Source organism: Prionailurus viverrinus, chromosome F1 (genome assembly GCF_022837055.1).
Source record: "Prionailurus viverrinus isolate Anna chromosome F1, UM_Priviv_1.0, whole genome shotgun sequence".
Classification (NCBI taxonomy): Eukaryota; Metazoa; Chordata; class Mammalia; order Carnivora; family Felidae; genus Prionailurus; species Prionailurus viverrinus.
Genome location: NC_062577.1, coordinates 41,117,945 through 41,132,552, shown reverse-complemented (window position 1 = coordinate 41,132,552; position 14,608 = coordinate 41,117,945). Strand labels below are relative to the sequence as shown.

General features: G+C 46.7%; 1 protein-coding gene across 5 annotated transcripts in view; it reads left to right on the top strand.

Annotated features, from left to right (window-relative positions):
- Positions 1-14,608, top strand: part of DSTYK (dual serine/threonine and tyrosine protein kinase) — a 61,344-nt gene that overhangs the window by 15,366 nt on the left and 31,370 nt on the right. For all 5 annotated transcript variants that reach the window (XR_007148005.1, XR_007148004.1, XM_047839652.1 and 2 more), the window contains exons 2-3: positions 2,511-2,896; positions 13,651-14,320. Coding sequence is in view for 3 of the 5 variants with exons in the window: in XM_047839652.1 (XP_047695608.1) it covers positions 2,511-2,896; positions 13,651-14,320 (1,056 nt within the window). In the remaining 2 variants the exon portion in view is untranslated. The remainder of the gene's footprint in view (positions 1-2,510; positions 2,897-13,650; positions 14,321-14,608) is intronic.

Below are 14,608 nucleotides of genomic sequence, written 5' to 3'. Positions count from 1 at the left end.
CAGAGGTTTTGTGATCTCTCCCTCTGGTCCTGAAAAGTGATGAGTTGGTTTTAGTTCAGCCATTTGGTTGGTTTTATCCACTCTCCACGCTCATTTAGGTTTATTTTTTTTATTATGTGTCAACTGTTGTTGTAGGAGTTACAAAGGTTGTCGGTGCGGACTTTCACCTGGACACCTATCTATGAATCCGAGCAGCACTGGGGAAAGAGGAAGGGATAGAAAGTGTGGGTGAGAGGGACTCTAGCTGGCGAATCTATCCTTCTCACGGCTCAGACGGACACCACGGGAGCTAAATTCTGTGAGGTGAACGGGTCGGCCTTATTCTGTTGTCCAGGTCCAGTCTCCATGTTGACATGAAGGTTTTTAGGAATAACAGTTGCCCCTAAACTATTCACCATGGTACTAGACTTTTCTGAGTACTTGCTGGAGCTGCTTACAGCTTTCTGAAGATAATTCTCCCACAATAAATAGATTCTTACACCGAGCAAGCAAGTGCATAAGCCAGAGTACTTAACGACGAGTCAGTCACTGTGCTGGGTGTTGAGGATACAGAGAAGAATATGGCCCTTCCTGCTTATGATCATTATAAACAGATAACTAGAATTGACCATGATAAGTGTTGTTTAGATAAAACAAGATAGGAAGGGACTCAGGACTAGCCCATTGCTACTTGCTAGGTGGTCACACAAACAATTGACCAAGGCCCCCTCCCCTCCTCTCCCCTCCTCTCCCCTCCTCTTCCCCTCTTCTCCCCCTCTTCTCCCCCTCTTCTCCCCCTCTTCTCCCCTCTTCTCCCGTCCCTTCCCCTCCTCTCCTCTCCCCTCCTTTTCCCTCCTCTCTCTTCCTCTCTCCTCCCCTCCCCTCCTCTCCTCTCTCCTCCTTTCCCCTTCTGTCCTCTCTTCTCCCCTTTCCCCTCTTTCCTCTCCCCTTTCTCCTTTCCTTTCCTTTCCTTTTCTTTCCTTTCCATTTTTAGGTGATCTCTACACCAGCATGGGGTTCAGACTCACAACCCCAAGATCAAGAGTCACATGCTCTACCGACTGAGCCAGCCAGGCACCCCTTCCCCTTGCTTTTAGATTGTGGATCAAAAAGACTAGACCCCTTGCTGGTATGTTACTCTTGTGCTTGGTAAATACCTTGCACACAATTAGGCACTCTGTCACCACTCCTTTCTTTCTCAAAGCAACCCAGCTCTTTCCCAGGAGAGTAGATTTCCCTGTCTCGGAGTCCCGTGTTGCTGATGTACACGTGCCGGCTGGACTTATAGTCAGTCCAGCAGGTGCTGGTCTTAGAGACAGGCATGAAAGGAGGGGCCTAATGAGATGCACAGAGGGGTCTGGGTAAAAGCAGACTTCTTGAAACCTTTTGGTGGTGCCATTTGTGGAAGAGAAGGAGGTTTGAGGATTTGTAATGGGACAGGTACATTCCGAAGTAGAAGTGCTTCTTAAACAAATTAGACCTCCCTTACATGAACAAAGTAAACAGCTCTTGGATGGTTCAACAGCTCATGGTGAGATGACTGAAGCGAATCCCTTTCAGCTGGTACCATACAACATTTCAGTGAAGGTGTGTGTGGCTGCCCAGAGATCAGCCTTCTTACAGCCTAAGAACCCAGGGTCCGGGCCTTTCTGAACAAACGCAGGGGCTGCCTGAATCCTAGGCAGGAGCGGGCACCGGCACCCGAGTCGGGAATGATTGCATTCAGAATCTGAGTGTTTCAGGTCGATGAATTTCTGGTTCCTTTTCCCAGACAGAGGTCTCTCATACTTTAGGAACATAAACCGAAGTCTCGCCATCCATAAACCGAAGGAATGTGATTTGGCCAGGCGATATTGATCTTAACTGAGCACCCGAAGTTTTAAGAGAACAGATGACTTGGCAGCTGGGATGCCGTCACCCGCCATCAGAGAGATGAACTGGAAAAGATTCTGGAGCTTCGGCAAACTTGAATAATGTTGTATTTCGATATATGTATATGTAAAGATTAGCTCACACATTTAGTTATAAAATATGTCATAAATGAGGAAGATAAGCTAACACTGCAGATGGTGGAGACATTTAAAAGGGCCTTACGTTCAAGTGTTCGGTCTTCTGTCACAAAGGTTTTCATTTTCACATGTTCAGGTACAGTTTCTCCTTGGGTTCCCATCCTGATTAGTGTAATCCTTTCTGGCTCTGTCATGTCAGTGATCTTGTGATTGTGGTTGAGTCCTTGCATACTCCTTGGCCCTCCACTGGATGTAAAAGGAAGGGGAAGGGATCGGGTCACTGCCACCTTTCTAGGTAGAGACACCTGCTCTGGGGACAAACCACGGAGGGGACTTCTGTTTGATATTTGAGGAGCCTGTTCTGATTGAGATGTTTTCCTGATGTCTTGTCCAACCAAGGGCTTCTGAGATACTTCTTCCCTAGGGCCCGGCCGTCCTGACTGGGTCTCTGTGCGAGTCTCTGTCTACCCCTCCTCACTGTCTCTCTGTACTCTCCTTCTCCCCCTCCCCCTCCCCAACCAGGCCAGCTGAGCTGCATTGCCTTTCCAGCTAAGGAAGAGAAGTACCTCCAGCAGATTGTGGACTGCCTGCCCTGCATCTTGATCCTCGGCCAGGACTGTAATGTCAAGTGTCAGCTGTTGAACCTGCTGCTGGGGGTGCGGGTGCTTCCCGCCAGGCTGGGCAGCGAGGAGAACTGTAAGCTTCGGCGCCTCCGCTTCACCTATGGGACTCAGACTCGGGTCAGCCTGGCACTCCCGGGCCAGTACGAACTAGTGCACACGCTGGTTGCTCACCAGGGCAACTGGGAGACCATCCCCGAGGAGGACCTGGAGGTCCAAGAGGACGGTGAGGACGCCGCCCATGTTTTAGCCGAACTGGAGGTGACGATGCACCATGCCCTCTTACAGGTACCCGTCTCGTATTCCTTCAGTTGCGTGCGCGCGCGCACACACACACACACACACACACACCGGCTTTTCCTGTAGTTGAGCTCTCTCAGAAAGTAGTTTGGCCCTTTATAGTCTGGGCTCTGAGCATCAGCCAATAGAGCACATAACCTGGGAAGTTGAAAGCCAAGGCCACAGCAGTGCCCATCCCTGCCTCTGCTACCCTGCTGCAAGCCCCTGCACAATGTACTTATCTCCTTGCCTCCCTGTCTCCTTTTCTGCCACAGAAGGAATGGGCTACTTGCACCTCAGGCTTTCACAGAATAACCATGGTCAGGGCTAGAAATCCTTTTTTATTTCTCAGCTGGAAGGTGTTGCTAGAATCCCTTTCTAAAAGGAACGATAAGGTAATAGATTATTAATGCTCTTATTAGAGCCGAGGCCAAGTGAAGAATCTTGTGAGTTTTTCCGTAGACCTGGCCATTATGTACTAAGTGGAACAGGCTACGTCTCCTACTTTCTAAGGAACTCCAGAAACCCGAGAACAGGTCTGGCTCAGTGTAAGGAGATATGGAGATCCCGTCACCTGAAGAACGTCTTTGCTTCTCTTTTGAAGTGAACTCCCGAGAGAGAGCTACACCTCTTGGAGCATCTTCCGACAGATCATATTGACTCTCTGGTATTCCTGTCTCCACTTACGAAGGACTCAGCTCTTGTGCTGGCTTCCTCTGCTACCCTATAGCTAGGACTGAGCTGACTGATTAGACCGAGTGAGGCTCGGCAAAGAAGGTGACTCTGTCAGGGGTCAGGAGTGGGTAAGATGAAAAGAATGCAGACCTGCTCAGAACAGAGAGTCTCTTCACGTTGGTCAGCTGTGCCGGAAAGGAAGGGCTAGTCTAGCAGGACTAGGAAATTTGCTGCTTCTTTCTCGTAGCCTCCTTACCTACCCCTGTTCTAAAACGCCTGAACTTCTAGTCAATGAATGAGTCCTTTGGTTGTGACCATGGCCTCTGAGACTCCAGAAGTAGAAAGTGTCATCTCATTTCCTTCCAGAGACCAGATTTCTTGTATCTTGATAAATGCTAGAGGGGCTGTGTGCACAAGCCAGCGTTTTCTCTGAGCTGAGTTTCGGCAGCGGCTTTCCTCTGTTTTCACACGGAGAGCTCGCGATCCTTAGCTCCAGGGTTGCCGAGAGGGTTCTTGGAGGACCCTGATGGTAGCTCTGACGGTAATCCTTGTTTATTGACCGAGGCTGCTCAGTTGACCTGAGAACCTTCTTCACAGTTCACGAATACTTGAGCCATACACAGTCTTTCTGTGATATACTGGCCTGGTCTGGTTCTTTCAGGTTCCAGTGGCTCAGTGGTTTTCAGACTTTCTCAGAATTTCTTAGAATCTCATTCACTGGGGTCACCTGGCTGGCTCAGTCAATAGAGGATGCTACTCTTGATCTTAGGGTTGTGAGTTTGACCCTCACATTGAGTGTAGACATTACTTAAAATATACGTGAAGGATTTCATTCACCGTAAGAAATAACATTTTAGGGGCGCCTGGGTGGTTCAGTCAGTTGGGTGTCCGACTTCGGCTCAGGTCATGATCTCGTGGTTCGTGGGTTCCAGCCCCGCATCTGGCTCTGTGCTGACAGATCAGAGCCTGCAGCCTGCTTCGGATTCTGTCTCCAGCTCTCTCCCCAGCTTGTGCTCTGTCTCTCTGTCTCTAAAATAAATAAACATTAAAAAAAATAATAAAAAAAAGAAATAACATTTTATATCAAGACCTAGTACATATATATGTGTGTGTGTGTGTATATATATATATATGTATACACGTATACATATTGACATAAAATTTCATGAAAGAATACTTTTACTTTTTGCAAAACACACTGTTATCTTCTCCTCTATTTGATTTCATCTAGCAAAAATGATGACAGAAACCTACTAAACTTGATGTTGTGAGGTGCTACATTATGACCTGCAGCTTAAAAAATACCGTTAGATGGCTGGTGTAGCTGCTGTCGGCTGGGCCGTGATTCTCTTCCTGTTCTTGTCTTTTATTTTTATTTATTTTTTTAATGTTTATTTTTGAGAGAGAGAGAGAGAGTGAGCAGGGGAGGGGCAGAGGGAGAGGGAGACACAGAATCCGAAGCAGGTTCCAGGCTCTGAGCTGTCAGCACAAAGCCAGATGTGGGGCTCAACTCACAAACCCTTGAGATCATGACCTGAGCTGAAGTTGGATGCTTAACCGACTGAGCCACCCAGGCGCCCCCCTGTTCTTGCCTTTTAAAAAACAATCTGGGAATGTGAGCAAAGCCATGTGCGGGAGAGGCACGTTCTTTGATTGATTTCTCTGGATCCCTTCATCTTATTGGCTTTAATTTTTAATGCTCATTTACTTTTGTGCCATGAATTGAAGTACTTCAAGCGAGCCCCGGACAGGAAAGTGAGAGTCGTTCCCCAGGTGCACGTCTGAGCGCTCATCTTCCTGAGAAGAGCCCCCCCTTGCCCGCCCCCGAGGTGTGCTGAGAACTCAACTGAGGTACCGGCAGAGGAGGCCACTTGGTTGGGAAGTTGAGCCACCAGATCAGCTTCTCTCTCTGCACGACAGAAATACGGATTTTCTTTCTTGAGGAATATTCTTCACCAGTCTTGAGGAATTCTCTAGGCTCTTGTGCTCTGTTTCATGTGGTTTGTGAGGCTTCCTTAGCCACTGTTTCTCCGGATCTGCTTTCGTCTCCAGTGGTTTTGATGTAGAAATAGCAACGGACCCCAACGGTTCTAAGTTTGGAACCCCTTGATGCTGTGCCTCAGAGAGGCCTTAGTTGCCTTTGTGGAGCTCCGGTCTGCTCCGCCGCTGTGGTCGGGTTCCTGTCTTCATTAAATTCACGGGCCTCAGTGCCGGGAGCTTGCTGCCGGGAGCAGTTCACAGCCACCTTGAAGATTTTTGTGCCAGTGAAAAAGATTTTTTTTTTGTTTAGCTCCGGTTATTTTTGGGACCAGTGAGTTAGCTCTAAACAGCCCTTTCATTTGGTTTTGCAGAGGGTGATAAAGAAAGGAAGCACTTAGCTCAAGGAAACCAAGATTGAATTAGGGGAAATGAGATGTTCATTTTCAACTGTCAAATTATCAAAGCAGAATTTCCCCCTACCCTTGTATACAATGGTCATTCTTCTAGTATGGTACTTTAAAGCTCTCATAAATTAGCCGTTTTTAGTTTGTTCCAGAATATGCTGACCCACACGGCCCCTTAGTGTTTGGTATTCCCAGCTTTGTAGCTCTGGGTCCCCTGAGATTCCCAGTTCATAATTCAGCAGCAGAGGAACAGAGTCAAGCCGTTAGTTTCTGTAACCTCGTTTAGTGTTAAAACATAGCCCTTTCCAGTTGGCGACATATTTCACCCTTCACCACGCTCACTGGATCTGTCTCCACGTACAGACTCCCCTTCCCCACCCTTCCCCCCTCTCTGGCACGTATACTACCACCTTCTCTTACAAGTCCAGTGGAACATGGGTGTTTGCTTCAGAGTTTCCTCAGTCTGGAGTGTGTGTGTGTATTTTTCCTGTGAACACCTATGATAAAAGGAGTAGAAAGGAGCTGAAATGATTCAACTTTCTGAGTCTGAGCCGGGACTCCTGCAGCCTGGCTGTGGCGTTTCGCTTACGGTGGCACTTACAGACTGACAGTTATTCTGCTGGCCTGTGTGTCCCCACCCTTTGGATGAATGTACATGTCACCTGGCAGCCAGACTGCCACACGCTGACATGGCCATTGGCTCAGGGTGACGTCTGGTAGGGTTTCTTTCAGGGAACTGAGGTAGACTAATGTTTCTAGGCAAGCTCTAATGAGTTGCAAGTAAACCTTTTTTTTTTTTTTTTTCTCACTACTGTTAACTCTAACCAGTTGGAGTCATAAAGTTTTCTCTTTATAACCCTCAGCCAGCAGCTAGCAATGGGCATAATCTATTAAAAAAATTTTTTTAATGTTTATTTATTTTTGAGAGAGAGAGTGAGCAGGGGAGGGACAGAGAGAGAGAGACACGGAATCTGAAGCAGGCTCCAGGCTCCTAGCAAAATTTCAATGTCCAAATTTACGAAACAGTGTTGCTGGAAAATCAGCTTCTCTCAGATTTTTGTCTAGTCATTGGCGTTTATGATGGTGCCTTATAAGACTCAACTTGTTGTGTGTTGCTTCCCTTTGGTTAGACACCATATCTTCTCCTGAATGTCTTTAGATGGAAAAATAGCAGTGAATTGGTATAAAGTCACAAAGAAAGCCGGGTGAAGGTCCTGAGGGCAAGAAGATACCTTTTAGGACTAGGAGATAGTATGTGGAATTAGGTTAAAAAATGGCCATTCCAAGGCAAAAGACCCAAAGTTGGGGTTACTATGTATGAGGGGGAGAATGATACTCTAGAGAGAGAATTACAGTAAGGAAACCATGATTTTATGGGGCAAAGAGAAAGGAGAACTAAAGTGTCATGTTAATAAAGGGTATCGGAGGTTCAGGCAGATGCGAAAGTATAAGCTCCTTCCAGGCCGTGAGCCTGTACTCGTCCTATTTAGCTTGTCTCGTGCCTTTCCCCTACACACGCTGACATACGTAGTGGGCCGTAGCCATCCAACACGTGTGGCTCTCAGCCAAGAGACCCACAGACACCTACTGCAGGTTAACTTACCTGGTAAGGGGACGGGTGGTTTAGAGGCAGGTTGGCTTTTTGTGTTTTTGGGGGGTTTTTTCCATGCTCTTGAAAAAGGAAAAAGAACGGCTTGAGTCTGAGGCTGTGTTTTCTCAGATCACCACCAGCGCTTCATTTGCGGCCTTCCAGGGTTAGCTCTTCGGGAGAAAATCTGCCGGAGATTATAGTCTTCATCTTCCTCTTTCACCTGTTTTCCAGGATCCCGTCTACCTCTTTCTTCGGCCCGGAGGCTTCCCTCTGTGTTTTCACCAAGAGCTCTGCGTGTCTCACTTTGAGTTAAGGATGGTTGGGGTGGGGATCTCAGAGACTCAGAGGCCGAAAGTACTGTCAGCAGACAGTTGGGGTTATTAAAAATACTCTTTTTGACTTCCTTCCTTGGCATCTCAGCTGAGTCCCTGAGGATTGTCTCACGGCAGAGCCTTTGCTTGGTAGGATATACTTTTTAACCCGAGAACTAGGATTGTTAGGGTCCCTAAAGTCACCTTGTCCATCCCTTATCCTTCTTTCAGAACTTCCCCAACGTCAGCCCGGACGGTTCCCGACACACAGTGGACCTTCGGTAACTGCTTAAACATGCTCTCTGTAGTCTGTCGGACCTGGATTTACGTGCTGGCTTTGTCAGTTAACTGTGTGGCTGTGCTGGTTCCCTCGTTGGCAAGGGGGGGGGGGTGGGGGGGTGACAGTCCGTGTCTTTGAGGACTGGTGTGAGGCCTAAATGAGAGGGTGTGTGTCAGGCACTTAGCACAGTGTCTGGCACACCGTCAGTCCGTCCCCTCCTCCCTGGGTGTCCTAATCAGTGTCCTCGAGAAGAGAATTTCCCTCCCAGTCGGTTACCAGTCCTTTCCCTGACAGCCATGTTGGCACTCCTTCCTCTTGTCCAACCGAAGTCACTCTGGTTCCAGCTTACTTACAGTTATTATCCTGCTCTAGTTAGAGACAAAGTTCTTCATACGTCATTATGAAATACTTCTGTGATGACAGAAGAGAAAGATATTGTTAAAAGGTAAAGAATACAAAAGGTAAAGTTACAAAGTTAGAAGTTAAAGGTTTCCCTTCCTTCTTCTCTCTTCCTCTTGCTACTACTTTGCCTCTCTGCTTTGATGAATGTAGTGACAAGACAATAAAGCTTCCGATTCCTGTTGTTTATTATTTTAGAGAGAGAGAGAGAGAGAGAGAGAGAGAGAGCAAGCCTGAGCAGGGTAGAGGGGCAGAGAGAGAGAGAGAGAGAGAGTCTTACGCAGGCTTCGAGCTCAGGACAGAGCCTGATGTGGGGCTCAGTCCCACAACCCTGGGATCATGACCTGAGCCAAAAACAAGAGTCAGGCGCTCGACTGACTGAGCCACCCAGGTGCCCCCAGATTCCTGCTTTTATCTGTATCTATGGTACTGGATGTTTGGATCACTGTTGAATACAGCTGCAAGGCAGATTGCACAGAGGCTACTCAGTGTATCTTCAGCAAGGCATTTTCTATAATGTAGCAAGGATAGAGAGGTATTTTCCTTAATATGTAATTGACATGTAAGAGTGATCGTTCTTGGAACCGTGTAAAGATGAAGAGGAATCATCCTGTGTGAAAACAAACAGGAAAAGTCTCTCAACAGTCCTGGGAGAATGGTGGGGGAGGAGAACGGATGGTAAAGGTAGGTAGAACACAGGGACAGGGACTGAGGTCGAGGCCACGTCGGTTGCGTACTTCTTTTCTGTGTGATGTGAGCCTGAGGTCAGAACTGTAGAGAAAGCAAAGACATCTGCGACCTACCTGAGTCTATGGCTGTCTTCTGTCTGAACCATCAGTTAATATACTCATCCTCGACCAGAACTGAGTTTCCGTGATGTGCCATGAACCATAGATTAAGGAGTCTTCCCCAGTAAGAGCCAGTGTTCTTAGGAAGTGGTCAGGCTTCTTCAGTGATTGAGCGATTTCTTCTTGGCATTTAAGATAATGTCATTTTACATCAAAGATAAAACCCAAGAGGTCACTTCTGGTGTTTGCAGGGTAGCAACCTCCTTTCTGTTCATTCTCTTAATGTTGCCAAGAAAATTGATGGTGAATATACCAACTTCTGCAGATTCTGTAGATTTATGCAGAATGCATTCTACAAGAGAAATCTCTTTAGGAATTCACTGTGACTCACAGTGGGAATTATGGGATACTCTTATGATTCCCTGAGATTCTTTTCCCCTGATCGAGTTAGGAGCAAAATGCTCACTTACTCACTGCTTTATTCTTAGAGTAGAGGCAAACAGCAATTGCAGATAAATGTGTGGGATACGGGTTGAAAGACAGCAGATTTCACACATGATTACTGAAGAGTAGTGAAGGCATCATTTGTTCATCCATCCATTCCACGTTTGTTTATTGGATGCTCACGAAGCGCCAGGCACTGATTGAGGTGCTAGGAAGGAAGACAGCTTCCACGGAACAGCCCGAGATCAGACCTCCCTCTCACGTGGCCATAATAGGACCCAGAACAGGTCTGGTTCCTCCTCTCTGTATTAATTATTACTTTTTTCACTCCCTGTCTCCAGGAGACAGTGCTGGCTTCCCTTTTTGTTTATAACTGTCAGGGATGAGTCATCCCTTCACCGTAAGTGTCACAGAATCACATAGCACGTTCTAGACTAGTATGTGCTTCTGCCAGGACGTCAGGCCGCAGCTCTTCTTTGCCTGTCTTCTAGCAGCCACGATGGCACAGCGAGACCAACGGGACGAGGTTGCTCAGTGGGGAATCGAGGAGCAGGAGCACAGTACTTGGTTTCTATCCATTTTCATTTCATACAACATCTATTTAGGAGCGGACACCTTCTTTCTAGGTGCCAGCGTACCAGGCAGCACCTACCATTAGAAAGCCCAGAATCCATTAAAAAAAAAAAAAAAAAAGAATTTGCACCTCTGAGCACACAAAGTCAGCACTCTCCTAAGAAGGATTTTGGTTGTGCAGATGGACTCCGTGGCTTTCGGTTTTCTTGCATATACGAAATGGACATTTAAAAAAATTTTTCTTTACGTTTCTTATTTTTGAGAGGCAGAGAAAGACAGAGAGACAGAGCATGAGCAGGAGAGGGTCAGAGAGAGAGGGAGACACAGAATCCAAAGCAGGCTCCAGGCTCCGAGCTGTCAACCCAGGGCCCGACGCAGGGCTTGAACTCACGAACCGTGAGATCATGACCCGAGCTGAAGTCAGACACTTAACCGAGTGAGCCACCCAGGCACCCCCAAAATGGACATTTTAAATAGACATTGATTTTAGAATTTTAAGAAAACCCTTGAAATAAGCAAGCAAAGAAAATTATTCCTGAAAGCTTAGAAGACTTTCTAAAGAACTCCTACTTTAGGCTTTCTTCTCATAATATTCCTATAATAAGTGTGATTGGATTATAGCTTTAAAAATGTATATGTTTAAGAAAGGTTTGCAAGTTTAAAATATTTATTTGAAAAAACATATTCACCTATAATTCTCTACCTTATTATAACTTTTCATTCCTTGGGATTCTCTTCTCGTCATTATTAAATTATTATGTATTATAATGCTGGCATTCAGGCAATTATGTCTTCTGCTCTCAGCCTTACAAGTTCTTACCCACTCTTTGAATATGCCCTCACGAAGTGATTCATGCTGTAGCAGTGTGACTCAGGGTAGTGAAAGGGGGTTTGTTTGGAACAGTGGGATGAGTGTCAGACTAGTCTACCAACCAGAAGACATTTCCTGCATTTCGAGGCATAGATGAAACAGCAGATTTCTTTTTGGCCTAGGCTTGGATGGAAAGTAGGTGGATTTTTAGTGTTTGCTCAAATCATAATTGGTGAGATGCTAAAAGTACTTTTAGCTTTAGGGAGTTCACAGCGGCCAGCCAAATAACAGTTACGTGACCCATCTGTGAATTAAACTTACTAGTTATTTACTGGGGAAGATGAGACCTTGTGCTTTTCTGGAGATGGGAGATCCCTCTTTCTCTCTCTCTCTCTCTCTCTCTCTCTCTCTCTCTCACACACACACACACAGATACACACACATACACAGACACACACACACACAGAGTACAAGAGACAATAGGCTGGCATTTTCTAGTCCTTTCCTACTTAAAAGGTCCCAGGTTTTTATTTAAAAATGTTTTTCATCAAAAATGCCTGCTGCTCAGTCAGGTAAGGAATGAAAACAGAATATCAATCTGAAAGAAAATAAACAACTGCATATCTTTTACATTTCAAATAAAGTAAATTTGCAACATCTGACAAATGTTAAGGGCACAAATGAGCAGATTCGCGCTGACTTCTTTTATAACTCCGTCAAATGTGCTAGAATTCTATGGAGGATTGATTTGGAACTGCAGATCCCTGAAGACATCAAGAGTTAGTGTGCCTGTAGCGGTGATACGGGCATGAGTCTCCGGGTTGACCCTTAGGTCTGGGATGCCGGGCAGAGTAGACAGTTTCAAAGATAGAGAAAAGCAGCATGTGCAGTGGATGGAAATATATGCTCTTAACTGCCTCAGGATCCTCAGGAAAGAAGCAGAGCACAGGGGCACCTGGGTGGCTCAGTCGGTTAAGTATCTGACTCTTGATTTCGACTCAGGTCATGATCTCAGGGGTCATGAGTTCGAACCCCGAATTGGACTCTGCTGACACTGGAGCCCGCTTGAGATAGTCTCTCTCCCCTCGCCCCTCCCCGACTCGCACGCACGCACGCATGTGTGCATTCTGTCTCTTTCTCTCAATATAAATAAATAAATAAAAAAAAAAAGTAGAACACAAAACAAAAACTGTTGGCTAGGAAAGGACCCGTAGACGTTTGTTTCTAAACCAAAGCCCGTGCTTGAAACTCACTTTAAGATCTTGGGTATGTCCGTTATGATTGGGTTCAATCACATGTAACAGACAATCTGAAAAACGGGCTTGCTTAAACAAGATAGAGGTTAATTTTTTTTTCCCTCGTGAAAGAAGTCTGAAGCTAGGCTGGTGTGGCGGCTCTGCGGTCACCAGGGACCCAAGCCCCCTGTTTCTTTTTGCTCCATCATCCTCAGTGCTGGCTTCTACCCTCAGGTTTGCCTTAGGGCTGCGGGATGACGTCATCTTGCCACTGGCAAGAAGGCTGAGGCCAGGGAGCGTGCTTCCTGGGAGGGTCAAACCCCCTCTAAAGAGTTCTCCCGAAAGCCCCGCCCCGTTATTGGCCACCTTGTCCGTAAAGACCATTGCCTTCCCAATAATGCAGAAGCTAAATACTGGATAGGCAAACCTTAGTCTTGTCGTACCAAGTGATCATGAGAATGAAGGTATTACCAAGACTTAGGTGGCTAAGACTTTGAGATACCTGCAAACTTTTAGAATAGGACAGTAACAATGTTGGCCAAACCTGGTTTTTTGTTTGCTGCTTGATTGACTCAACAATATTGAGGCCCATGTGTTAGGCGCTGGAGTTATAATAGCGAACAAGGTGGACATGGTCCCTGCCCTCAAAGGGTTGACAGGCTAATAGGGAAAATGGGTTTTCAAAAAATAAAGTATAAATGTGTTGAACATTAAGGAAAGGAGAAGTAGAGAGTGCTTGGGATTATGTTCGAGGAAGGACTCTCTAGGGCATGACATGAGTACACAGGCAGATTGGAAGCCTGCTTGGGAGTTGGACTGGGAGTTAGCTGGCTCTGAAAGATTGGGCAAGTGCAATGAGCGAGGACTGGAGTGGGAGGAAAGTTCCAGACGGCCTCACTCCTGAGCTGATAATTTCCACAGCATGTCTTTCTCCTTCCATTATTTGTGTTACTCCTTCATCGGAGGGTATCTATAGGTGTTTCCAAACAACGAGGGAAGCCAGGAACTAAATTCTTTTTTCTGAAGTGGCTAAAGAGACGGCCATCCTTTCTACTGACTGCTTTCTCTCTCTAGACGAGTGCCTGTCTGCACAGGCTGCACCAGGGAGTGTTGGTAACCCAGGAAGGAGTTGGACAAATGATGGGGGCGTACCGAAGTCCCATTGGCCCATCACAGATCTGGACTTTGGTCTCAGTGTGGGACTCAGGGGAGGCAAGGATTGGTTCTGACCCTGAAGTGCTGATATGACCCCCCCCCCCCTTCCCCTTCTAGGAAGTGGACATTGTGGTAGCACCGTGCCAAGGCCTCCGGCCTGCAGTGGATGTTCTGGGTGACTTGGTGAACGATTTCTTGCCTGTGATAACCTATGCACTCCACAAAGATGAACTCTCTGAGAGGGATGAGCGAGAGCTTCAGGAAATCCGAAAGTATTTCTCCTTTCCCGTATTCTTTTTCAAAGTGCCGAAGCTGGGCTCGGAGATCATTGCCTCCTCTACCAGAAGACTGGAGAATGAAAGGTCACCGCTCCATCACCAGCTGATTGGCCTGGGCTATCTGAGCAGCAGTCACTGTAACTGTGGGGCTCCTGGCCAAGACACTAAAGCTCAGAGCATGTTGGTGGAACAAAGTGAGAAACTGAGACACTTGAGCACATTTTCTCACCAGGTGCTACAGACTCGCCTGGTGGATGCGGCCAAGGCCCTGAATCTGGTGCACTGCCGCTCCCTTGACATCTTTATTAACCAGGCCTTTGACATGCAGCGGGACCTGCAGATTACTCCCAAACGTCTGGAGTATACTCGAAAAAAGGAAAATGAGTTGTATGAATCGTTGATGAATATTGCCAACCGAAAGCAGGAGGAAATGAAGGACATGATTGTCGAGACGCTGAACACCATGAAGGAGGAACTTCTGGATGATGCTGCCAACATGGAATTTAAAGGTAGGTCCTAGAGAGCTGGGCGTGGGCTACTGGGACCAGAGGATTCTTTAACCCTTTGCTAACCAGAAATTGAGCCAATTAATTCTGAGGGCCAAAGGAAACTCAGGAGGATCTTATCTACCCAACCGTCATTAGCAGGAGCCCACCTTAAATCATTTAGCCATTGTGGCCTCCCTTGTTCTCAGAGGCCTTCCTGGAAGATTCCGCTGTCATTCCTTCCCAGGACTGGCAGTCCAGCTTCTGGTAAGTTCATCCTAATAGTGCTCTTTAATCTCCAGTTTGTGTCTG